General features: G+C 42.9%; 1 protein-coding gene across 1 annotated transcript in view; it reads right to left on the bottom strand.

Moving 5' to 3' along the window:
* Nucleotides 1-23,489, bottom strand: part of LOC139756497 (high-affinity choline transporter 1-like) — a 1,116,821-nt gene that overhangs the window by 165,546 nt on the left and 927,786 nt on the right. Inside the window, exons 8-9 of the mRNA XM_071675940.1 lie at nucleotides 11,047-11,176; nucleotides 563-654 (exon numbers count right to left, since the gene is read on the bottom strand). Coding sequence (XP_071532041.1) covers nucleotides 563-654; nucleotides 11,047-11,176 — 222 coding nt within the window. The remainder of the gene's footprint in view (nucleotides 1-562; nucleotides 655-11,046; nucleotides 11,177-23,489) is intronic.

The raw sequence follows: 23,489 nt of genomic DNA, 5'->3' as shown, positions 1-23,489 counted from the left end.
GAGGAATATTTCCAACGACCATTCTCGCTACTGCGTCAGTTCACATGGTATATGGCGTCTCGTAAAATTCTAAATCAAAAGTAACTGTGACATTATTCCTTACGAGATGGAAACACTGTGACCGCACACACGCACCGACAACTTTCTATAAGGCATTATGTTCATGGGTTGTATTGACTTACCACGGGAATCCAATCAAAATGTGTGACATACAAAAGGAACATGTCCTTGTTCTGAGATCGAGTTGTATCTTTGTCAACCTAAAGTACTGTCACTTACCTCAGCCATAAGGCACTGCATGCATATACAGGGGATCCAATTACCACAGGTGTGAGGTACAGCATGACAAGGGGCACACCTACCCCAGGGGCCAGGAACCGCATGACAAGGGGCACCACTTACCCCAGGTGTAGGGTAATATATGAGAAAGGGCACCACTCACCCCCGGCGTGAGGTACAGCATGATGATGTGCACCACTTACCCCGGGTGTGAGGTACTGCATGACGATGTGCACCACTTACCCTGGGTGTGAGGTACTGCATGATGATGTGCACCACTTACCCCGGGTGTGAGGTACTGCATGACGAGGGGTAGAATCAGCTTTTTCTGCTCTGGCGCCGTGATATCCTTCGTGTAAGTTGTCTCCTCCCAGTCTGTAAATAACATTAAGTGTGAGACAGTCGTTGCTGCAAGTTCTGAGGTGAGACACAGTCACTGCTGCAGGTCCTGAGGTGTAACACAGTCACTGCTACAGGTCCTGAGGAGTAATACAGTCACTGCTGCAGGTCCTGAGGTGTAACACAGTCGCTGCTACAGGTCCTGAGGTGTAACACAGTCACTGCTGCAGGTCCTGAGGTGAGACACAGTCTCTGCTGCAGGTCATGAGGTGTAACACGGTCACTGCTGCAGGTCCTGAAGTGAGACACAGTCTCTGCTGGAGGTCCTGAGATAGGACAGGGTCACTGCTGCAGGTTAAGAGGTGAGGCACAGTCACTGCTGCAGGTACATATCTTACAACGTCACTCATCCCATCCCAGTTCCCTTAATAACTCCTCTCTTATCTTATAACCACAGGAGAAGGGAAATGAGGGGTATGAGGAAATTAAAATCTCGATAACTCTTATCAAATGCAACTAGTAATTTTGTCGTCAGTGAGGTGTAGTTAACCTGGTGGCGTGCCAACGTGCAGGACTAATGCTGTCAGCATACATGACTATTGGTGTCAACTTATATGTCTACTTGTGTCATCATACATGTCTAATGGTGTCAATACACACGACCAAGGCTGACAACATGTATGACTAACAGTGTCAAAATCCAGGAATGACGGTATCAACAATGAAGATCAATGTTGTCAACATACGAAACATTTGGTGTCAATCAACATGATTAATGATGTCAATACGCACAGCACGTCACATACACCATGAATAATGAATGACGTCATTCATACAAGATTAAACTGAGGGGCTGCGAGGACATCGTACTGCCTCATGTATATAAAGGACCATAATTTATGAGACAGTGGCAAGAACAGAGATGAGAAATATGAGTAAAGACAAAGCGAAGGAAGAGAATGGAAGGACGGACTAAACCCTCTGAAAAAAGTGGAAAATATTCTTAAAAAAATAATGAAAAAAGGGAAGGAAGAGATTTTTCTTTGGTTGTTATATCAGGACAGTGGGTTCGTGGTGTGAGTAGGAAGGTAGGATCCTTGTGAGAGCAGGATGGTTGGTTCCTTTACAGGGGAGGATGTTAAGTTCCTGGTGAGAGCAGAATAAGAGGTTCCTGGTGAGAGAAGGATAGTTGGTTCTTGGTGAGAGCTGGATAGTAAGTCCCTGGTGAGAGGAGGGTGGTAGGTTCCTTGAGAGGATAGGATGGCAGGTCCCTGGCGAGCGCAGGATGGGAGGTTTTTAGTGAGAGTAGAATGGTAAGTTCCTACTGAGAAGAAGATGGTAAGTTCTTTGTAGGGGTATAATGGTATGTTCCTGGTCAGAGCAGGGTGGTAGGTGGTAGAATTCTGGTAAGAGTTGGATGGTAGGTTACTGAGGATGAGCAGGATAGCACGTTCCTGGTAAAACCAGGATGGTAGGTTCCTGGGAGTGGAGGATGGTAGGTTCCTAGTGAGACTTGGATGGTTTCTTGTAGGGCTTCAAGGTTATGTGATGGAATTCATCCGTGGTGAGGATATGCGATATATACAAGGACTCTTAAAAGAATAATAAGTAAATCGGAAATGATTAAGAAACATGATGAATCAGGAGGTAACGACCACTCAAATAGGTATGAAAATGGAACACACAAATTACGAGGCTGCAGTGTGAGAGAAGGGAAAGATTATAAGGACATTGGCTGAAACAGACTGTTTGGAAGAGAGTGTATGTTCCAGGATCTCATCTTAGCAACAGCACACTAGAATAAAGAAATGTAAAGGATATAACCTCTAATGTATGGCTAGTCTTATGATAATGATTGTCATTGTTTCTGTGAAAAGTCTGATTCCAGAACAAGTATGCATAGGAGCTTTAAGAAAATGGATAGGGTGAGGAGATAATATTTCACACAAAGGCAGGTTATAAAGAAACCCTTTTTTTTTTAAAACAAGAAAGATTCTGGTGCATTTGTGGAGGGGGGGGGGGGGGGGGGGAGATGAATATTCAGTGAGGTTGGAAATGGGAAAGCAGAGGTATTGTGAAGAGCAATACACAGAGGTGGTCAGAGAGCCTTTGTGAAAGGCAGACAGTTCATTGTGGAACATACAAAAGGCCTGCACAGTACAATACTCTCTCCTGGTGTTCCCCCGTGCACTGACCAGTGAAAAGATGAGGCAGCATATGCGAACAACCTACTGTTTGGAACATAAGTGATAAATAGGTAAGAAATGGAGATATGAGAACATCTGGGATGAAAAGGTTATGTGGCAGCCGCTCGGATGGTGACTGTATGTGCTCTTGTTCTGTAAAAGTAAGAGGGATGACAGATTGGGGAAGCCGTGAATGAATCGTCGCTCATACATAGTGTGACGACTGATCATAATAGATCTGTGGACACATAAAGGAAGGTAGGGGACAAGTCAATGACTAAGTTGCCTTGGGTTCAAAACTTAAGGATTCCCATTAATTTCTTCACCCTGCTGAACGATTGCCCAGGATTTCGACATGATTTCGAAAGTGATTGAAATCGTGCCTTAACAAATGGAGTCAGTGATATACTTTTTATATACGAGTTATGTTGAAGATTATTTCAGTACAAGATAGGGGTCAAACGTTAGGATTAAATGAATGAAGGAAGTCTTGAAATTAAACACTAGGATAGCTTTAGGACTGGATTGTTAGGGTTACGTGCGTAATGTAAACTTCGAAAAAGAAAATAATGAAATTTCCATTAACAAAGGAGAGAACAAAAAGCCACCAACAAACAACGCTCCTAAGAAACGTAAAAAGTCATTAGGCACAATGAGAGTTGGGAACTGGCCGGTGTATCACTTGGTAATGAATTCCAGGTAGTCCATGGAAGGTTCATGAGTCACATGGCTGACCTGGTGGACCCAGAAGCGGTCTAGTAAAACTGGAGATTATTAGATCCAGACATGGGACAAAATATCTTTGGTGGATGGTACTCGAAGAAAACCGGTCTTCCTGAACTCAGTGAGGTAGTACGGTCAGTCTGAGTTTGTGGCGCAGCAGAAGCAGCAGCAGTAACAGGATAGGTATGTTAGTCCACTGAACACAAACAATATCTTACAACCACAGTGTGCTAAGCTGACACCAGAGGCAATGAAGTCAGTCTGTATAACTCTGCAGCACGTCAAGACCCTCTAAGTGCAATTTGATTTACCTTAAAAAATGATCATTTTTGTTTCGTGGAAAAGTTTTGTCAGAGCATATTTTGTATAGGAATAAAGATGTGTCATGTAATATGGCCAACTGAATGCTATCAGTGTAGTTATGGAAACTTTACTAAATGTATTGAGGTCAGATGCTAGTTGGATCAATGGGTTATGGGTTAGGTGAGTCACAGGTCAGATGTATGACTGATTACAGGGGTCACAAGTCATATGTACGACTGATCACACGAATCACAGGTCATATGTATCTAGGACTGGTCACACGGGTCACAGATCATCTGTAGGATTTGTCACACGGGTCACAGGTCAAGGCAAGTAACCCAGTTCCATCTCTGGACACAATACTCTGTCGTATTTCATCGTCCACCTGCTGCTGCCGCCACTGCTGCTTGTCAGGGTAGCGGGAAATTGCAATAACAGTCGACCATGTCGTCAGCAGACACTTGCGCTAGAAAGCTGGCAGCGTCGACCATGTCGTAAGCAGACACTGGCATCAAAGGGCCGGCAGCGTCGACCATGTCGTAAGCAGACAATGGCACTAGCAAGCTGGCAGCGTCGACCATGTCGTCAGCAGACACTGGCGCTAGAGGGCTGGCAGCGTCGACCATGTTATAAGCAGACACTGGCACTAGAGGGCTGGCAGCGTCGACCATGTCGTAAGTAGACACTGCCACGAGAGAGCCTCTAGCGTTATCGGTAAGCACTCATATAAGAAGACAGAATACTATAATTCTTAATACACGACCATACACCATTTCCTAGTCGGATGTTTCTGAATACTTTATGTTTTTTATCATTTAGGATAACTGCTCTGAGAATGATGTGTAGCAGAGGAGTTCGCGGTCGAGTGGTAGAGTTTTCTGACCTGAGGACGACCCACTGAAGAATAAACCAAATAGTTAGCATCTCCCTCACAACCAGCAACTACATTAGCTTACTATGGCATGCCTAATAGATTATCCATCAATTTCCATCAGTGGATCCAAAAGGCCAATTAAATGGCAGATGTCCCAATATTTTCGACACGTCAGATCTGTTGGAAACATGACAGTCTCATTTCTTCACCAGTGAAATAAGTGATGTGATACCATTATGGAAAATGATTCACTTTAAGACCATAGCTCAGAATAATGCCATACTACGTCTTACGTCCCTCCCATATGAAACATCGAAGCCTCGTTGGAATTAAATGAGACTCAGGGTTGGTAAAATAGTACGTTCGGCATAGCAGCACCTGACGCCACACTTGAAATAAGAAGCAATATATAGCTAAATGGAGAAGGAAGTGAGATATTCCCTTCTATGTGGACCAGTAATGTGAGAGACAGAGGACACACATGTAGGCTTGACAAGGACTTTAAGACTAACGCTATCAGGTTGGGGCGGGAAAAAGACTTGGGGCAAAAAAAAGTGTGTGTGTGTGTGTGTGTGTGTGTGTGTGTGTGTGTGTGTGTGTGTGTGTGTGTGTGTGTGTGTGTGTGTGTGTGTGTGTGTGTGTGTGTTGTGTGTGTGTGTGTGTGTGTAGTGGTGGTGCACAGTGTGTGAATGGTTGTTGATGTAGTGGATCATTTGTGTGCTTGTGTGATGTGTGTGGTTTGTCATTAACGTGTCCCACAGCTGTAGGACGGTGGAGTGTGTGGTGTCTTGCTTGTAGTGAATTGTATGTTGTGGTTCGTGTGTGTGGTGTCAGTGTGTGTGTTGTGTTGTTTGTGTTGTGGTGTGGGGAGGGTGCTGTAGTGTTTGTTGTTGTTGTGTGTCGTGTGTGGTGGTGCTTGGTGTACGTGTGTGGTGAATGTGTGTGTATGTTGTGTGTTGTCGTGTGGAATGGTGTGTTGTGCTGGTTGTCGTTGTGTGGTGTTGTGATGGTGTTTGTGTGTAGGTGGTGTGTGGTGTGGTTATTGTGTGTCATGGGTGTTTGGTGTGTGTGGTGTAGTGGTGGATGTGTGTTGGATTTTTGTGTGAAAGATAGTGGTTGGATGTGTGTGTATGTGTGTGTGTAGTTGTCGTGTGTTGGTGTGTGTGGTGTGTAAGTGATTATGTGTTGTTGATTGATGTGGTGTAGTAGTGTTTGGTTGTAATGGTGTGTGGTGTGGGGTAGTGTGTGTTGGTGTTGCTTGTGTGGATGCTGAGTTTGTGTAAGTGTTTCAGAAAGATGTGGTGTGTTGTGGTGAGGAGTGTGTGTGGTAGTGAGTTGAGGATTGTGTGGGATAGTACGTGGAGTTGGTGCTGTGTGAAAAGTGGTGTAATGGTAGGTTGTGTGGGATGGGTTTTGTGTTCGTTGGTGGTGTGTGTGTAGTGTGTGCATGTGGTTGGGAGGTGGTGTGTGTGGGCTAGTGTGATGGGTGGTGTGATGGTGGATAGGAGTTGTTGTGATGGTAAAGGGGCATGGGTTGTGCTGGAGTGGTGCAATGTGGAGTGTATAGAGAGTGTGGGGGTTGGTGAAGGTGTGGTTGTGAAGAGTGTGTTAATGGAGTTGGGTGAAGGTTTTGATGTGGTGTGTAAAAGTGTTTGGAGGTGTGGTGTGCAGTGTGATGTGGAATGTGGTGATGGGGTGGGTAGTGATGCTGGTAGTGTGAGGTGCGAATGGTGTGGATTTTAGGTTTTGATGTTTATGAAAGATGGCAGTACAGGTGTTTCAGGTGAGGAAACGTAGTTGCAAATTGAGGCTTAGATGAGATGATGGAAGAATGAGTTAAATCGTTGTCCGAAAAATCAGCAGTCATGGACGGTTCGCAGGAGTTGCATTGATTTTCTATAGCAGGAGAATTTGTAATAGTTGGTAGGTTATGTGCCAATAGTGGATTAGGTGATGGGCTTGTTAGTCGAAATGAAGAGGAAAGGGATAAAGTTTGTTATAATACAACATAAGTTCTCGAATCACGAAAGTTCGGAAACGGTAGGTACAAGAAAAGTCTGTTAATGCTAGCTGAGATGTCATGAGGAAATGAGGCCTTAATCACGGTCATCTCAAAAACGGGTATTAGTGATGGGTGATTTAGATGCGAAGGTCGGTAATGTGGCAGCTGAGGGTATAATTGGTGTACATGGGGTATTCGGTGTTGTGAAGGGAAATGGTGAATAGCCTCTGGATTTTTGTGCTGAAAAAAGAATAGTGATTGGGAATACCTGGTTTAAAAAGAGATATATACAAAAGTATACGCATGTGAGTACGAGAAACGGTCAAAGATTACGTGTTGATTGATATGCGTGTAAAAGAGAGACTTTTGGATGTTAATGAGCTGAGAGGGGCAGCTAGTGGAATGTCTGATCACTATCTTGTGGAAGCGAAGATTTGCAAAGGTTTCCAAAAAAGAAAAGAGAATGTTTGGGAGAAGAGAGTGGTTAGAGTAAGTGAGCTTAGAAAGGAGACTTGTGTGAGGAAGTACCAGGAGAGATTGAGTGCAGAATGGCAAAAGATGAGAGTAAATGACGTAAGGTTAAAGCGTGAGGAATGGGATTATCTAAGGATACAGTGATGGCATGTGCAAGAGATGCATGTGGCATGGGAAAGGTGGGAGGTGGGCAGATTAGAAAGGGTAGTGAGTGGTGAGATAAAGGAAAGTTGTTAGTGAAACAGAAAAGAGAGGCAACTGGACGATACTTGCAAGGAAGGAGTGCAAATGACTGGAAGATGTATAAGAGAAAGCGGCAGGAGGTTAAGAGGAAGGTGCAAGGTTTGAAAAAGAGTGTAAATGAGAGCTGGAGTGAAAGAGTATTATGAAACTTTAGGGATGATAAAAAGATGTTTTGGAAGAAGGTGCGTAAGACAAGAGAACAAATGGAAACATCGGTGAAGGGGTCAAGGGGTAAGTGATGACCGGTAGTGATGAAGTGCGAAAATGGAGTGAGAATTTTAAGGCTTCTTGAATGTTTCATGAAAGAATGGCAGATACAGGGTGTTTTGGTCGGGGTGGTGTGCAAAGTGAGACTGTCAGGGAGAGTAGATTGGTGAAAAGAGAAGAGGTGGTGAAATCTTTGCGGAAGATGAAATCCGGCAGAGCGGCGGGTTTGGACAGGATTGCAGTTGAATTTATTAAGAAAGCGGGTGACTGTATTGTTAACTAGTTGGTAAGGATATTCAGTGCATGTATGAATCATGATGAAGTGCGTGAGGATTGGCGAAATGCAAAGGCAAAGGGGATAAAGGTGATTGCTCAAACTACAGAGGCATAAGTTTGTTGAGTATTCCTGGAAAATTGTATGGGAGGGTATTGATTGACAGGGTGGAGAGCATATGGATCAGGTGTTTGCTTTGAAGAATGTGTGTGAGAAAAACTTAGAAAAACAGATGGATTTGTATGTAGCATTTATGGATCGGAGAAAGCATATGATAGGGTTTATAGAGATGCTGTAAGTTTTTATCAAGTTTGCAAGGCATGTGTACGAATAGGAAAAGAGGAGAGTGATTGATTCCCCGCGAAGATTTCTCTGCGACAGGGGCGCGTGATGTCCTCATTGTTGTTTAATTTGCTTATGGATTGGGTAGTTAGGGAGCTAAGCGCAAGAGTTTTGGAGAGAGGGGTGAGTATGAAGTCTTTTGGGAGTGGGAAGGCCTGGGAAGTGTCAGTGTTGTTCGCCGATGATACTGCACTGGTAGCTGAATCGAGAGAGAAACTGCAGAAGTTGGTGACTGAGTTTGGAAAAGTGCATGAAATGACAAAGTTCAGCATAAATGTGAAAAGGAGCAAGGTTAACTGTTAGGTTCAGCAGGGTTGAGGGGCAACTCAGGATGTCAGTGTGAATTGAGAAAAATTGAAGGAAGTGAAGTGTTTTAGATATCTGGGATCCACGTGGACTTAGCAACGAATGGAACTATGAAAGTGGAAGCAGGTCATAGGGTCGGTAAGGAGGCAAACGTTCTGGGAACGATGAAGAATGTGTGGAAAGAGAAAACTTTGCCTCGGATAGCAAAAATGGGTATGTTTGAAGGAAAAGTAGTTCCAACAATATCATATGGTTCCAAGGCATCGGCTATAGATAGGGTTATACGGAGGAGGGTTGATATTTTGGAAATGAAATGTTTGAGGACAATATGTGATGTGAAGTGGTTTGGTCGAGTATGTAATGAAAGGGGTAAGAGAGATGTGTGGAAATAAAAAGAGTGTAGTTGAGATAGCAGAACGGGAGGGGGGGGGGTCTTGAAATAGTTTGGACATATGTAGAGAATGAGTGAGGAAAGGTTGACAAAGAGGATATACGTTTCAGAGGCGGAGGGAACAAGGAGAAGCGGGAGACCAAATTGGAGGTGGAAAGATGGAGTGAAAAAGATTTTGTGTGATCGGGGCCTGAAGATGCAGTAGAGTGAAAGGCGTGTAAGGAATAGAGTGAACTGGAACGATGTGGTATACCGGGGTCGACGTGCTGGGGTAACCATGGAAAGGTCTGTGGGGCCTGGATGTGGATAGGGAGCTGGGGTTTTGGTGCATTACACACGACAACTAGAGACTGATATTGAAGGAATGTGGCCATTTTTGTGTTTTCCTGGCGCTGCCTCGCTGACGCATGGGGTAACGATGCTGTTTCTAGTGGAGCAGGGTGGCACCAGGAATGGATGAAGCAAGTATGAATATGCACATGTGTATATATGGCTATGTCTGTGTATGTGTGCATATGTATGTACGTGTATGAGCGAGTATGTGTATATGCGTGTATATGAGTGGATAGGTCTTTCTTCGCCTGTTTCCTGGCGTTACCCGTATTATCGACTACCCTTTAGGAATGGATGAACAACTGGGTTGACTGTGGACCACCTGCCGTAACCAGCCAGGATTCGAACCTATGCTGTCGATCCTGGGCGGCCCATGAATGCGTCACGGTCACGAACGCTAACCGTTGCAACACGGGAATTACGGCTCCGGACTTTCACAAAAGCTGTCCTAAACCCGTGAATCCATGAACATTCCAGTGAATCCTTTCAAAGTGGTGGCACAGACTATTTTGTTACAAAACCAAAATGTTTTGCCGTTTTCAGTTTCATAAAATTGCTCTAGAAAATATTGTCACTTTTTCTGACCTTTAAAGGCCAATTTTGTTCCGTTTCACGACCTTCTACTATTTCCAAAGTACTAAAAGATACTTAAGCATAGCTTATATACATATACATACATACATACATATATCTTTCTTTCTTTCATACTATTCGCCATTTCCCGCATTAGCGAGGTTGCGTTAAGAACAGAGGACTGGACCTTTGAGGGAATATCCTCACCTGGCCCCCTTCTCTGTCCCTTCTTTTGGAAAATTAAAAAAAAGAGAGGGGAGGATATATATATGTATATATATATATATATATATATATATATATATATATATATATATATATATATATATCCTCCCCTCTCTTTTTTTTTTAATTTAATTTTTTTTAATATATATATATATATATATATATATATATATATATATATATATATATATATATATATATATATATATATATATATATATATATTCTAGTGATGTGTGATGACAAGACTTCAGCATTCGTGAGGCATCATCTCCCCTCATCTGTGACCATAAGTACATTGATTTCCGAAATCCTTGTAACCAGAGCCATGGAACAACCTCCAGCAGGGAAGGGAATCATGAAAAGCTTGACTGCTTAACAAGTCTAGGCAGGATAGGCTCCCACAGCCTCATCAGAGTGGAAGTATTTTTTGTAATGTGTTGAGGAATGGATGGAGATTTAAATCGAGACTTGAATGGCTATAGCCCTTGTATTTGTGTTAATTCTATTAGTTTGAGTATGTAATTAATGCTTTTGATAACTACAGGAATGTGAAATCTTTGGATGAATGTTCTATTTCCGTTTATATGTGAAATGCACAAAACAAATATGAAATTTACGTGACCATTAAAGTAATATTTTTATCATTATTTTCATGGAGATTCAAGTTTCATCTAAGGTACATGTTTGAAGGTGAATATACGTGGAACTGTTCAGACACTCAGCAATATGGCCACCATTAACGAACATCAACCTAAGGTTCTATATGAGTGTGAATTTACAGTTTATGGACTGAATTCATCGCATTAAGTAGTAATGGAAGAAAAAGAGAAGAAAACATATTTTCTTTTTCTGAAAAAAATATATCTTTGACAGAGACGGTAAAGAAGCTGTTCAAGGCGCCATGAGGATTATTTTGAGGTGCGAGAAGGAAAGAAGGTTTAACCAGATAATAAACAGGGAGGTACTAACTTGTGGCCTTAGCGATAGCACCCACGATGCAGGCTGGCACGGCCATCAAGATGCACCCCAGGGATCCTGCGAAGGACAGAACCTGTGCCTGTCTGCTGGTTCGGGCCGACAGTACCCGCTGGAAGTACACCTGTGGACAGAACGTTCATGTAATGGTACACTCTTGAGATTCCATGAGGCTAACGCTGGAGTCCAGCGCACATACATACCCGACCATGGCACGTTTAAGGAAACTGGCGTCCGTTGAACACACACAAAAGACCAGCACACGAGGTACATTCAACAACACTGGTACACTTCTTGGACTCCTAACCAGTGCACTTCATACTAACTACACAGGTGCCTATGCGCCTCATCCTAACTGCACAAATACCTGTGTCCCTGACCTTAACTACACAACTACCTGTGTACCTGACCTTATCTACAAAACCATCTGAGCACCTCGTTCACATAAATCTAACCACGTGTGCACCCAGCCTCACTAATTGCTTATCTTTGTACCTCAACCACACAACCCTAACTACCTGTACAACTATACTATTCGATTATCCGTGCACCTCACCCATCCTGCCCAGGTGAGAGAATCAACAGTCATTTCGCCTCAAGGGCGATGCTAGCGATGAGAATCATAAACCTGACAGTCTACAGGACACGACATCTTGTTCTATCATTTCCTGTTGATAATGTCTTATAATACGTGAAAAAAATAAAGGGCTTCGGCGTACGGGAGGCTCCAGCTGAGAAAGTGGGTCGGAGTCTGACCAGAGAGGTGCGGTAGGAGAAGTTAACTGCTACACAGAGGCAAGGGTGAGTGTGTTAAAGCTCGACAAAGAATGAATATAGTCTATATCCTCCATAGAGGCTATAGCAAGTGCCTGGGAGTCTTTCGAAAAGAGAGACGGGCCAGAAGAGATCAAAAGCTCACCAGGTACGTTTGAAAGGTTAAGATGACTGGAATATCTTCAGAGACGTGTAAGTAATATGATGGTCATAGTAAGTGTGTCTCGAGTCTGATGAGAGACATAGGGCAGAGCAGAGTAAGGAATGAGTGGGTAGATTCAGGGTCGTACCAGAGTGAACGATGGTTACGGAAGCAGAACTGGGTATGGTACGACAGTAGAGCTCACATGGAAATACAAGAGGTAGAAATACTTCCCCAGTCGACTCAAGATGCTCCTTACAGAATGGTCAGGATGGCAGGGTTGAGTAGATGAGTCAATGGCAGACTGTAGAAAGGAAGGGAGTGGGGAGAGGAGAATGGATATGGATAAATCAATCGTGGACTGGAGAGGTGACTGTATCAGTCAGGGAAGGACTGAAGGGATGAAAGCGTAAGTAAGAGGAGGAGTGAAGGGATGGATGGTTAAGTCAATGGAGTGCTGGAAGGGCAGATGTGTAAGTCAGAAGGACCGATGGGTTTTATGGGTAAGTCATTGGAGGACTGTAGGGGTGGATGGTATATAAGTCAGTGGATGATTGTAGGGTTGGATGGAAATGGCGGTTGAGGACTCGAGGAGTAGATGGGAATTTAGTGAAAGACTGGAGGGATGGATGGGTAAGTCAGTGAAGGACTGGAGGGATGGATGGGTGAGTCAGTGGAACACTGGAGGGGTGGATGGGTAAGCCAGTGGAGGACAGAAGGGGTGGATAGGCAAGTCAGTGGAGCTGTGGATGGATGGATTGGTAAATCAGTGGAAGACTAGAAGGGTGAATGGGTAAGTCAGTGGAGGAACAGACGAATGGACAGTTGAAATAAACCCTGAATCTTATCTATCTATCCACCTATCATCATCAACTTCCTCCGTTTCCCTAGAGAGAGGAAGACGTGCATATTCGGTTGAAATAACATGGCAGGACTGGGGTCCCCAGGCCTGAGGACTGGCAGGGGACTGGGGCACTTGTGTCCCTGGGACAGACGCGCTATCCCACTACTACTTATAATCAAGAAAACTGAATCTATGATTGAAAATAACAAAGTAAGAGAGAGCTGGAGCAGAAAACAAAATGAGTAATCAGAAATGAATACATGTTCTTCACAAACGATACTGTACAGTAGAAATATCAAATATCAAATATCAGATAAGGACGAGACAGACTCCTGTGGTTATGTAAAACAGATGAACCCGATAATCGAACAGGATATTCAAGATGTCAATAGTGATTTCTTCTTGCTAGAGGCAGCGAACACACAGCACTGACGTGTGACGGGCTAATAATAACAGCGTCGATGTCTCTAGCGAAGCTTTGCGAGGGTGAACAACAGGTGTTGTGTGATGCGTGTGTCCTAGCCCTGTGGCACCTTCATTAAGATCTCTCTACAGACTTTATTTTTTATGTTATGTGAGACGGCACGGGCAACTGATGCCCTGATCAAGGCCATTCATTAACGCATGCTCTCTCTCTCTCTCTCTCTCTCTCTCTCTCTCTCTCTCTCTCTCTCTATCTATCTATATATATATATTTATATATATATATACAAAATTGTTGGAACCACTATTCCTTCAAACATACCCATTTTTGCTTTCCGAGATAATGTTCTCGACTTCCACACATTCTTCAAGGCTCCCAGGATTTTCGCCCCCTCTCCCATCCTATGATCCACTTCCGCTTCCATGGTTCCATCCGCTGCCAGATCCACTCCCAGATATCTAAAACACTTTACTTCCTCCACTTTTTCTCCATTCAAACTTACCTCCCAATTGACTTGACCCTCAACCCTACTGTACCTAATAACCTTGCTCTTATTCACATTTACTCTTAACTTTCTTCTTTCACACACTTTACCAAACTCAGTCACCAGCTTCTGCAGTTTCTCACATGAATCAGCCACCAGCGCTGTATCATCAGCGAACAACAACTGACTCACTTCCCAAGCTCTCTCATCCACAACAGACTGCATACTTGCCCCTCTTTCCAAAACTCTTGCATTCACCTCCCTAACAACCCCATCCATAAACAAATTAAACAACCATGGAGACATCACACACCCCTGCCGCAAACCTACATTCACTGAGAACCAATCACTTTCCTCTCTTCCTACACGTACACATGCCTTACAACCTCGATAAAAATTATATATGTATATATGTATATATATATACATATATATATGTGCAAGAGGTGAAAAAAAGGGCAAATGAGAGTTGGGGTGAGAGACTATCAGTAAATTTTAGGGAGAATAAAAAGATGTTCTGGAAGGAGGTAAATAGGGTGCGTAAGACAAGGGAGCAAATGGGAACTTCAGTGAAGGGCGTAAATGGGGAGGTGATAACAAGTAGCGGTGATGTGAGAAGGAGATGGAATGAGTATTTTGAAGGTTTGTTGAATGTGTCTGATGACAGAGTGGCAGATATAGGGTGTTTTGGTCGAGGTGGTGTGCAAAGTGAGAGGGTTAGGGAAAATGATTTGGTAAACAGAGAAGAGGTAGTAAAAGCTTTGCGGAAGATGAAAGCCGGCAAGGCAGCAGGTTTGGATGGTATTGCAGTGGAATTTATTAAAAAGGGGGGTGACTGTATTGTTGACTGGTTGGTAAGGTTATTTAATGTATGTATGACTCATGGTGAGGTGCCTGAGGATTGGCGGAATGCGTACATAGTGCCATTGTACAAAGGCAAAGGGGATAAGAGTGAGTGCTCAAATTACAGAGGTATAAGTTTGTTGAGTATTCCTGGTAAATTATATGGGAGGGTATTGATTGAGAGGGTGAAGGCATGTACAGAGCATCAGATTGGGGAAGAGCAGTGCGGTTTCAGAAGTGGTAGAGGATGTGTGGATCAGGTGTTTGCTTTGAAGAATGTATGTGAGAAATACTTAGAAAAGCAAATGGATTTGTATGTAGCATTTATGGATCTGGAGAAGGCATATGATAGAGTTGATAGAGATGCTCTGTGGAAGGTATTAAGAATATATGGTGTGGGAGGCAAGTTGTTAGAAGCAGTGAAAAGTTTTTATCGAGGATGTAAGGCATGTGTACGTGTAGGAAGAGAGGAAAGTGATTGGTTCTCAGTGAATGTAGGTTTGCGGCAGGGGTGTGTGATGTCTCCATGGTTGTTTAATTTGTTTATGGATGGGGTTGTTAGGGAGGTGAATGCAAGAGTTTTGGAAAGAGGGGCAAGTATGCAGTCTGTTGTGGATGAGAGAGCTTGGGAAGTGAGTCAGTTGTTGTTCGCTGATGATACAGCGCTGGTGGCTGATTCATGTGAGAAACTGCAGAAGCTGGTGACTGAGTTTGGTAAAGTGTGTGAAAGAAGAAAGTTAAGAGTAAATGTGAATAAGAGCAAGGTTATTAGGTACAGTAGGGTTGAGGGTCAAGTCAATTGGGAGGTAAGTTTGAATGGAGAAAAAGTGGAGGAAGTAAAGTGTTTTAGATATCTGGGAGTGGATCTGGCAGCGGATGGAACCATGGAAGCGGAAGTGGATCATAGGATGGGAGAGGGGGCGAAAATCCTGGGAGCCTTGAAGAATGTGTGGAAGTCGAGAACATTATCTCGGAAAGCAAAAATGGGTATGTTTGAAGGAATAGTGGTTCCAACAATGTTGTATGGTTGCGAGGCGTGGGCTATGGATAGAGTTGTGCGCAGGAGGGTGGATGTGCTGGAAATGAGATGTTTGAGGACAATGTGTGGTGTGAGGTGGTTTGATCGAGTAAGTAAGGTAAGGGTAAGAGAGATGTGTGGAAATAAAAAGAGCGTGGTTGAGAGAGCAGAAGAGGGTGTTTTGAAATGGTTTGGGCACATGGAGAGAATGAGTGAGGAAAGATTGACCAAGAGGATATATGTGTCGGAGGTGGAGGGAACGAGGAGAAGAGGGAGACCAATTGGAGGTGGAAAGATGGAGTGAAAAAGATTTTGTGTGATCGGGGCCTGAACATGCAGGAGGGTGAAAGGAGGGCAAGGATAGAGTGAATTGGAGCGATGTGGTATACAGGGGTTGACGTGCTGTCAGTGGATTGAATCAAGGCATGTTGAAGCGTCTGGGGTAAACCATGGAAGGCGGGTGTAGGTATGTATATTTGCGTGTGTGGACGTATGTACATGTGTATGGGGGGGGGGGGTTGGGCCATTTCTTTCGTCTGTTTCCTTGCGCTACCTCGCAAACGCGGGAGGAGCAGCGACAAAGTATGAAAAAAAAAAAAAAAAAAAAAAAATATATAAAATAAAATTATATATATATATAATATATATTTATATATATATATATATATATATATAATTTTTTTTATTTACTATTTGCCATACCCCGCATTGAGCGATGGGTAGCGCTATGAACAAAGGACTGAACCTTTGAGGGAACATCCTCACCTGGCTCCCTTCTCTGCTCCCCTTTTGGAAAATTAAAAAAAAAACGAGAGGGAAGGATTTCCAGCCCCCCGCTCGCTCCCCTTTTAGTCGTCTACTACGACACGTAGGGAAAACGTAGGAAGTATTCTTTCTTCCCTATCCCCAGGGATATATATATATATATATATATATATATATATATATATATATATATATATATATATATATCATACTTTGTCGCTGGCTCCCGCGTTAGCGAGGTAGCGCAAGGAAACAGACGAAAGAATGGCTCAACCCACCCACATACACATGTATACACATACACAGGACTATTTCTGTATCGTCCCTTGTGGCTCCCGACTGGTGTGGTGTGATCACCACAAGCGGTGCACGAGAGCCGTCCAGATGGACGAATGATGGTGGTTGCTATGAGTTGTAGATGTGGAGGGAAAGGAATCAAAATACATTTTTCTGCAGTGTCGAACAATGGAATTCCCATTAACATAAGGTTTGTCGTCTCCATTCAAACGGCTGTTCTCCGTTAAACAGAGGCTTAGGATCTGTGAGGCACAACCTGTAGGAGATACAGACTAGAGCCAAGCGATCTAAATTGCCTAAGAGCCAGTGCGATCGAGATCTCAACGAAGATACTGAAACTGATCTCAAATAAATTCTAATCTTGGAATATCCAAATCAGATCTTTATATCCTGCCATTTTGGTGCAAACCTGGTAATCAAAGTGTTACTTGTTCTCTAAATAATATCACACAATTCCAAATGGACACATAGATGCAAGATGTTTTTCAGTGCTGACCTTTGTGACGTCAGTGACCCAATAGAAAGTCAGGGTCGTCCGTGAATGATTTTCCTTTCTTTATGTTAGCTGAGGCTCTAATCTGAACCATCTCTTACACACACACACAAAAAAAAAAAAAAAAAAAAATATATATATATATATATATATATATATATATATATATATATATATATATATATATATATATATATATATATATATATCATTATCTTATTATTATTTTGCTTTGTCGCTGTCTCCCGCGTTAGCGAGGAAACGCAAGGAAAAAGACGAAAAAATGGCCCAACCCATCCACAAACAAATCTATATACATACAAGTCCACACACGCAAATATACATACCAAAACATCTCAATGTACACACATATATATACACACACAGACATATACATATATACACATGTACATAATTCATACTGTCTGCCTTTATTTATTCCCATCGCCACACCGCCACACATGGAATAACAACCCCCTCCCCCCTCATGTGTGCGAGGTAGCGCTAGGAAAGACACCAAAGGCCCCATTCGTTCACACTCAGTCTCTAGCTGTCATGTAATAATGCACCGAAACCATAGCTCCCTTTCCATATCCAGGCCCCACACACTTTCCATGGTGTACCTCAGACGCTTCACATGCCCTGGTTCAATCCACTGACAGCACGTCGACCCCGGTATACCACATCGTTCCAATTCGTCTATTCCTTGCACGCCTTTCACCTCCTGAATGTTCAGGCTCCGATCACTCAAATTTTTTTCACTCAAATTTTCCACCTCCAATTTGGTCTCCCACTTCTCGTTCTCTCCACCTCCGACACATATATCCTCTTGGTCAATCTTTCCTCATCATTCTCTCCATGTGACCAACCATTCAAAACACCCTCCTCTGCTCTCTCAACCACACTCTTTTTATTTCCACACATCTCTCTCACACTTAACATTACTTACTCGATCAAACCACCTCACACCACCATTGTCCTTAAACATCTCATTTCCAGCACATCCACCCTCCTGCGCACAACCCTATCCATAGCCCACGCCTTTGCAACCATACAACATTGTTGGAACCACTATTACTTCAAACATACCCATTTTTGCTTTCCGAGATAATGTTCTCGACTTCCACACATTCTTCAAGACTCCCAGAATTTTCGCCCCTCCCCCACCCTATGTACCTTCCCGTTCCATGGTTCCATCCGCTGCCAAATCCACTCCCAGATATTGAAAACCTTTACTTCCTCCAGTTTTTCTCCATTCAAACTTACCTATCAATTGACTTGACCTCAACCATACTGTACCTAATTACCTTGCTCTTATTCAATTTTACTCTTAAACTTTCTTCTTTCACACACTTTTTCCAAACTCAGTCACCACCTTCTGCAGTTTCTCACTTGAATCAGCCACCAGCGAGGTATCATCAGCGAACAACAACTGACTCATTTCCCCAAGCTCTCTCTCCACAACAGGACGGGCTTATTGCCCCTTTTTCCAAAACTCTTGATTTCACCCCCATAACAACCCCATCCATATACAAATTTAAACAACCGGGGAGAAATCCCCAAACCCTGCCGCAACCCTTTACTTTTCACTGAAAACCCAACCCTTTTTCCCCTCTCTTCCCACACGTGAAACATCCCTTTACACCCTCGATAAAAAATTTTTCTCTGCTTTTAACACCTTGCCTCCCACACCATTTATCGTAATACCTTCCACGGCTTCTTTTATCACTCTATCTTTCCCTTTTCCATTTTCCAAAAAAAGCTACATAAAAAATTTCCATTTGCTTTTCTAATTTATTTTTTCATATCATTCTTTCAAAGCAAACACCGGGATCCACAAATCCTCTTCCACTTCTGAAACCACACTGCCCCTTCCCCCAATCTGTTTGCTGTGTACATGCCTTTCACCCCTAATCAAATTGTATAAACCATCATTAAGATTTTAACATTATTTGTTGATGAAATTTTTGTTATTGATAAGTTTATGAACGCTAGTTGTATGTCTTGGAAAATGCATGTTTCCCATGGCGTCCTAGCTTCGTCTTTTCGGTGTTTATCAACTGACTTATATTTTTTTTTTGTGTCTCCCCCCGAGGGGTGTGATTATTACACCCAAAGTGTACTTGGGAACTTATTTTGTGTTCCATTTTCCCGTTTTGGGCCCCAGGAATACTTGATCATGCGCAAAAAAATTTTGATCCTTTCTAATATATAATTATAATATATATATATATATATAATTATATATATATTTATTTTATATATTTTTATATATTATATTTTTTTTTTTTTTTTTTTGCTTTTTCGCTGTCTCCCCCGTTTGGAGGTTTAGCGCAAGGCAACAGCGAAAGAAATGGCCCAACCCAACTCCATACACCCTTGCCTTGATTCAATCCACTGACAGCACGTCAACACCGGGTTAAACCCCATCGCTCCAATTCCCTCTATTTTTTTTCCCTCCTTTCACCGTCCTGCATGTTCAGCCCCGATCACCAAATTTCTTTTGTCACTCCATCTTTACCACCTCCAAATTTTGGGCTCCCTCTTTCCTCGTTCCCTCCACCCCCGAAAATTTATCCCTCTTGGGTCAATCTTTCCTCACTCATTCTCTCAAAGTGACAACCATTTCAAACACCCTCTTCGGGTTCTCCACCCCGTTTATATTTTCCCCAAAATCTCTCTTACCCTTACGTTACTCATCGATCAAACCAAACCCCACACCACACATGTCCCTTAAAAAGTCTCCCTTTCAGCACATCCACCCTCCCGGCACAAAACCCTATCCCTAGCCCCCGCCTCGCAACCATACAACATTGTTGGAACCCTATTCCTCAAACATTTTCCCATTTTTGCTTTCCGAGATAATGTTCTCGACTTTCCCCACATTCTTCAAGGTTCCCAGGAATTTTCGCCCCCCCCCCCAACCCCTTTATCCAAATTCCGCTTCCATGGTTCCATCCGCTGCCGATCCCCCTCCAGTTTTTCTTTAAAAAACCTTCATTCCTCCAGTTTTTCTCCATTCAAATTTCCTCCCAATTTAATTGACCCTCCCAAACCCCTTTCTGTAACTAATAATTCCTTGCTCTTAATTTACATTTTTCTCTTAACTTTTTCTTTCACACACTTTACCAAACTCAGTCACCAGCTTCTGCAGTTTCTCACATGAATCGCCAAACCAAACCTGTATCATCAGCGAACAACAACTGACCACTTCCCAAGCTCTCTCATCCCAACAGACTTCATACTTGCCCCTCTTTCCAAACTCTTGCATTTCACCTCCCTAACAACCCATCCATAAACAAATTAAACAACCATGGAGGGCATCACACATCCCGCCGCAACCACATTCACTGAGAACCCAAACACTTTCCTCTCTTCTACACGTACACATGCCCTTACACTCGATAAAAATTATATATGTATATATGTATATATATATAATATATATTATGTGCAAGAGGTGAAAAAAAAGGGCAAATGAGAGTTGGGCGGTGGAGACTATCTGAAAATTTTTTAGGGAGAAATAAAAAGATGTTCTTGGAAGGAGGTAAATAGGGTGCGTAAGAAAGGGAGCAAATGGGAACTTCAGTGAAGGGCTTTAAATGGGGAGGTGATAACAAGAAAGCGGGATGTGAGAGGAGATGGAATGAGTATTTTGAGGTTTGTTGAATGTGTTGATGACAGAGGGGCAGTATAGGGTGTTTTGGTCGAGGTGGTGTGCAAAGTGAGAGGGTTGGGGAAAGTTTTTGGTAAACAGAGAAGGGTTAGAAAAAGCTTTGCGGAAGATGAAAGCCGGCAAGGCAGCAGGTTTGGATGGTATTGCAGTGGAATTTTTTAAAAAAGGGGGGGTTTGACTGTATTGTTGACTGGTTGGTAAGGTTATTTAATGAAATGTATGACTCATGGTGAGGTGCCTGAGGATTGGCGGAATGCGTACTTTAGTGCCTTTTGTAAAAAGGGAAAAAGGGGTTTTAAAGGGAGTGAGTCTCAAATTACAGAGGTATAAGTTTTTTGGGAGTTTTCCCTTTGGTAATTATATGGTGAGGGCATTGATTGACGGGTAAAGGGCATTGTACAGAGCCTCAGTTTGGGAAAAAAGAGCAGTGCGGTTTCAGAAGTGGTGGGAGGATTTTGGGATCAGGTGTTTGCTTTGAAGAATGTATGTGAGAAATACTTAGAAAAGCAATGGATTTGTATGTAGCATTTATGGATCTGGAGAAGGCATATGTTAGAGTTGATAGAGATGCTCTGTGGAAGGTTTTAAAAAGAATTTTATGGTGTGGGGAGGCAAGTTGTTAGAAGCAGTGAAAAGTTTTTACCCGAGGATGAAAGGCATGTGTACGTGTAGGAAGAGAGGAAAGTGATTGGTTCTCAGGGAATGTAGGTTTGGGGCCCGGGGTGTGTGATGTTCCATGGTTTTTTAATTTGTTTATGGATGGGGTTGTTAGGGAGGAAAAATGCAAGGGGCCCTGGAAAGAGGGGCAAGTTTTTGAAGTCTGTTGGGGTTTTGAGGAGTTTGGGGAAGTGAGTCGTTGGGTTGTTCGTTTGATGTTTAACCCCGCTGGTGGTGTTTCATGTGAGAAACTGCAGAAGCTGGTAAACTGATTTTGGGTAAAGTGTGTGGAAAAAGGGAAAGTTAAGAGTAAATGTAAATAAGAGCAAGGTTATTAGGTACAGTAGGGGTGAGGGTCAAGTCAATTGGGAGGTGAGTTTGAATGGAGAAACTGGAGGAATTTGAAGTGTTTTAGTTATCGGGGAGGGATTGTCAGCGGAGGGAAACCCAGGGGAAGCGGGAAGTGGATCATAGGGTGGGGGAGGGGGCGAAAAATTTGGGACCCTTTAAAAAATGTGTGGAAGCGAGAAATTATCTCGGAAACAAAATGGGTATGTTTGAAGGAATAGGGGTTTCCCAACAATGTTGTATGGTTTGCGGGGCGAGGGCTATGGATAGAGTTGTGCGCGGGGAGGTTTGGGTGTGCTGGAAATGAGATGTTTGAGGACAATGTGTGGTGTGGTTGGTTTGATCGAGTAAGTAACGTAAGGGTAAGAGGGGATGTGGGGAAAATAAAAGAGCGTGTTGAGAGAGCAAAAGGGGGTTTTGTTTTTGATATGGTTTGGGCAATGGAGGAGAATGAGTGAGGAAAGATTGACAAGAGGATATATGGTGTCGGAGGTGGAGGGAAGGGGAAAGAAGAGGTAGACCAAATTGGAGGTGGAAAGATGGAGTGAAAAGATTTTGTGTGATCGGGGCTACTGAACATGCAGGGGGGTTTGAAAGGAGGGCAGGAATAGAGTGAATTGGAGCGATGTGGTATACAAAGGGGTTGACGTGCTGTCAGTGGATTGAATAAGGCATTTTGAAGGTCTGGGGTAAACCATGGAAGGCTGTGTAGGTATGTATATTTGCGTGTTGGGGAAAAAGTATGTACATGTGTATGGGGGGGGGGGGTTGGGCACATTTCTTCGTCTGTTTCCTTGCGCTACCCCGCAAACGCGGGACGACAGCGACAAAGTATTTTAAAAAAAAAAAAAAAAAAAATTATTATATTATATATATATATATATATATATTATATATATTTTATATATATATATATATATATAATTTTTTTTATACTATTTGCCATATCCCCCTTTTGCGAGGTTGCGCTTGGGAAAAAAGGACTGAACCTTTGAGGGAAAATCCTCCACTGGCTCCCTTCTTGCTTTCCCCTTTTGGAAAATTAAAAAAAAAACGAGAGGGAAGGATTTCCCGTCCCCCGCTCGCTCCCTTTAGTCGTTTTACTACGACACGTAGGGAAAACGTAGGAAGTATTCTTTCTTCCCTATCCCCAGGGATATATATATATTATATATATATATATTTATATATATATATATATATATATATATATAGATTATATATATATCATACTTTGTCGTGGCTCCCCCGTTAGCGACGGTAGCGCAAGGAAACAGACGAAGAATGGCTCAACCCCCACCCCAAAAAACACATGTATACACATAACAGGACTATTTCTGTATCGTCCTTGTGGTCCCGATGGTGTGGTGTGATCACCACAACGGTGCACGGAGCCGTCAGGTGGACGAATGATGGTGGTTTTCTATGAGTTGTAGATGTGGGGGAAAGGGGAATCAAAATACATTTTTCTGCAGTGTCGAACAATGGATTTCCATTAAAAATAAGGTTTGTTCGTCTCCATTCAAACGGTGTTCTCCGTGAAACAGAGGCTTAGGATCTGTGAGGCACCCCTGTAGGAGATACAGACTAGAGCCACGCGATCTAAATTGCCTAGGAGCCAGTGCGATCGAGATCTCCACGAAGATATGAAATTGACCCCAAAAAAATTTAA

Source organism: Panulirus ornatus, chromosome 22, assembly GCF_036320965.1.
Source record: "Panulirus ornatus isolate Po-2019 chromosome 22, ASM3632096v1, whole genome shotgun sequence".
NCBI classification, from domain to species: Eukaryota; Metazoa; Arthropoda; class Malacostraca; order Decapoda; family Palinuridae; genus Panulirus; species Panulirus ornatus.
Note: the sequence above shows the minus strand (reverse complement) of the source record. Positions and strands in the feature narration are given on the sequence as shown.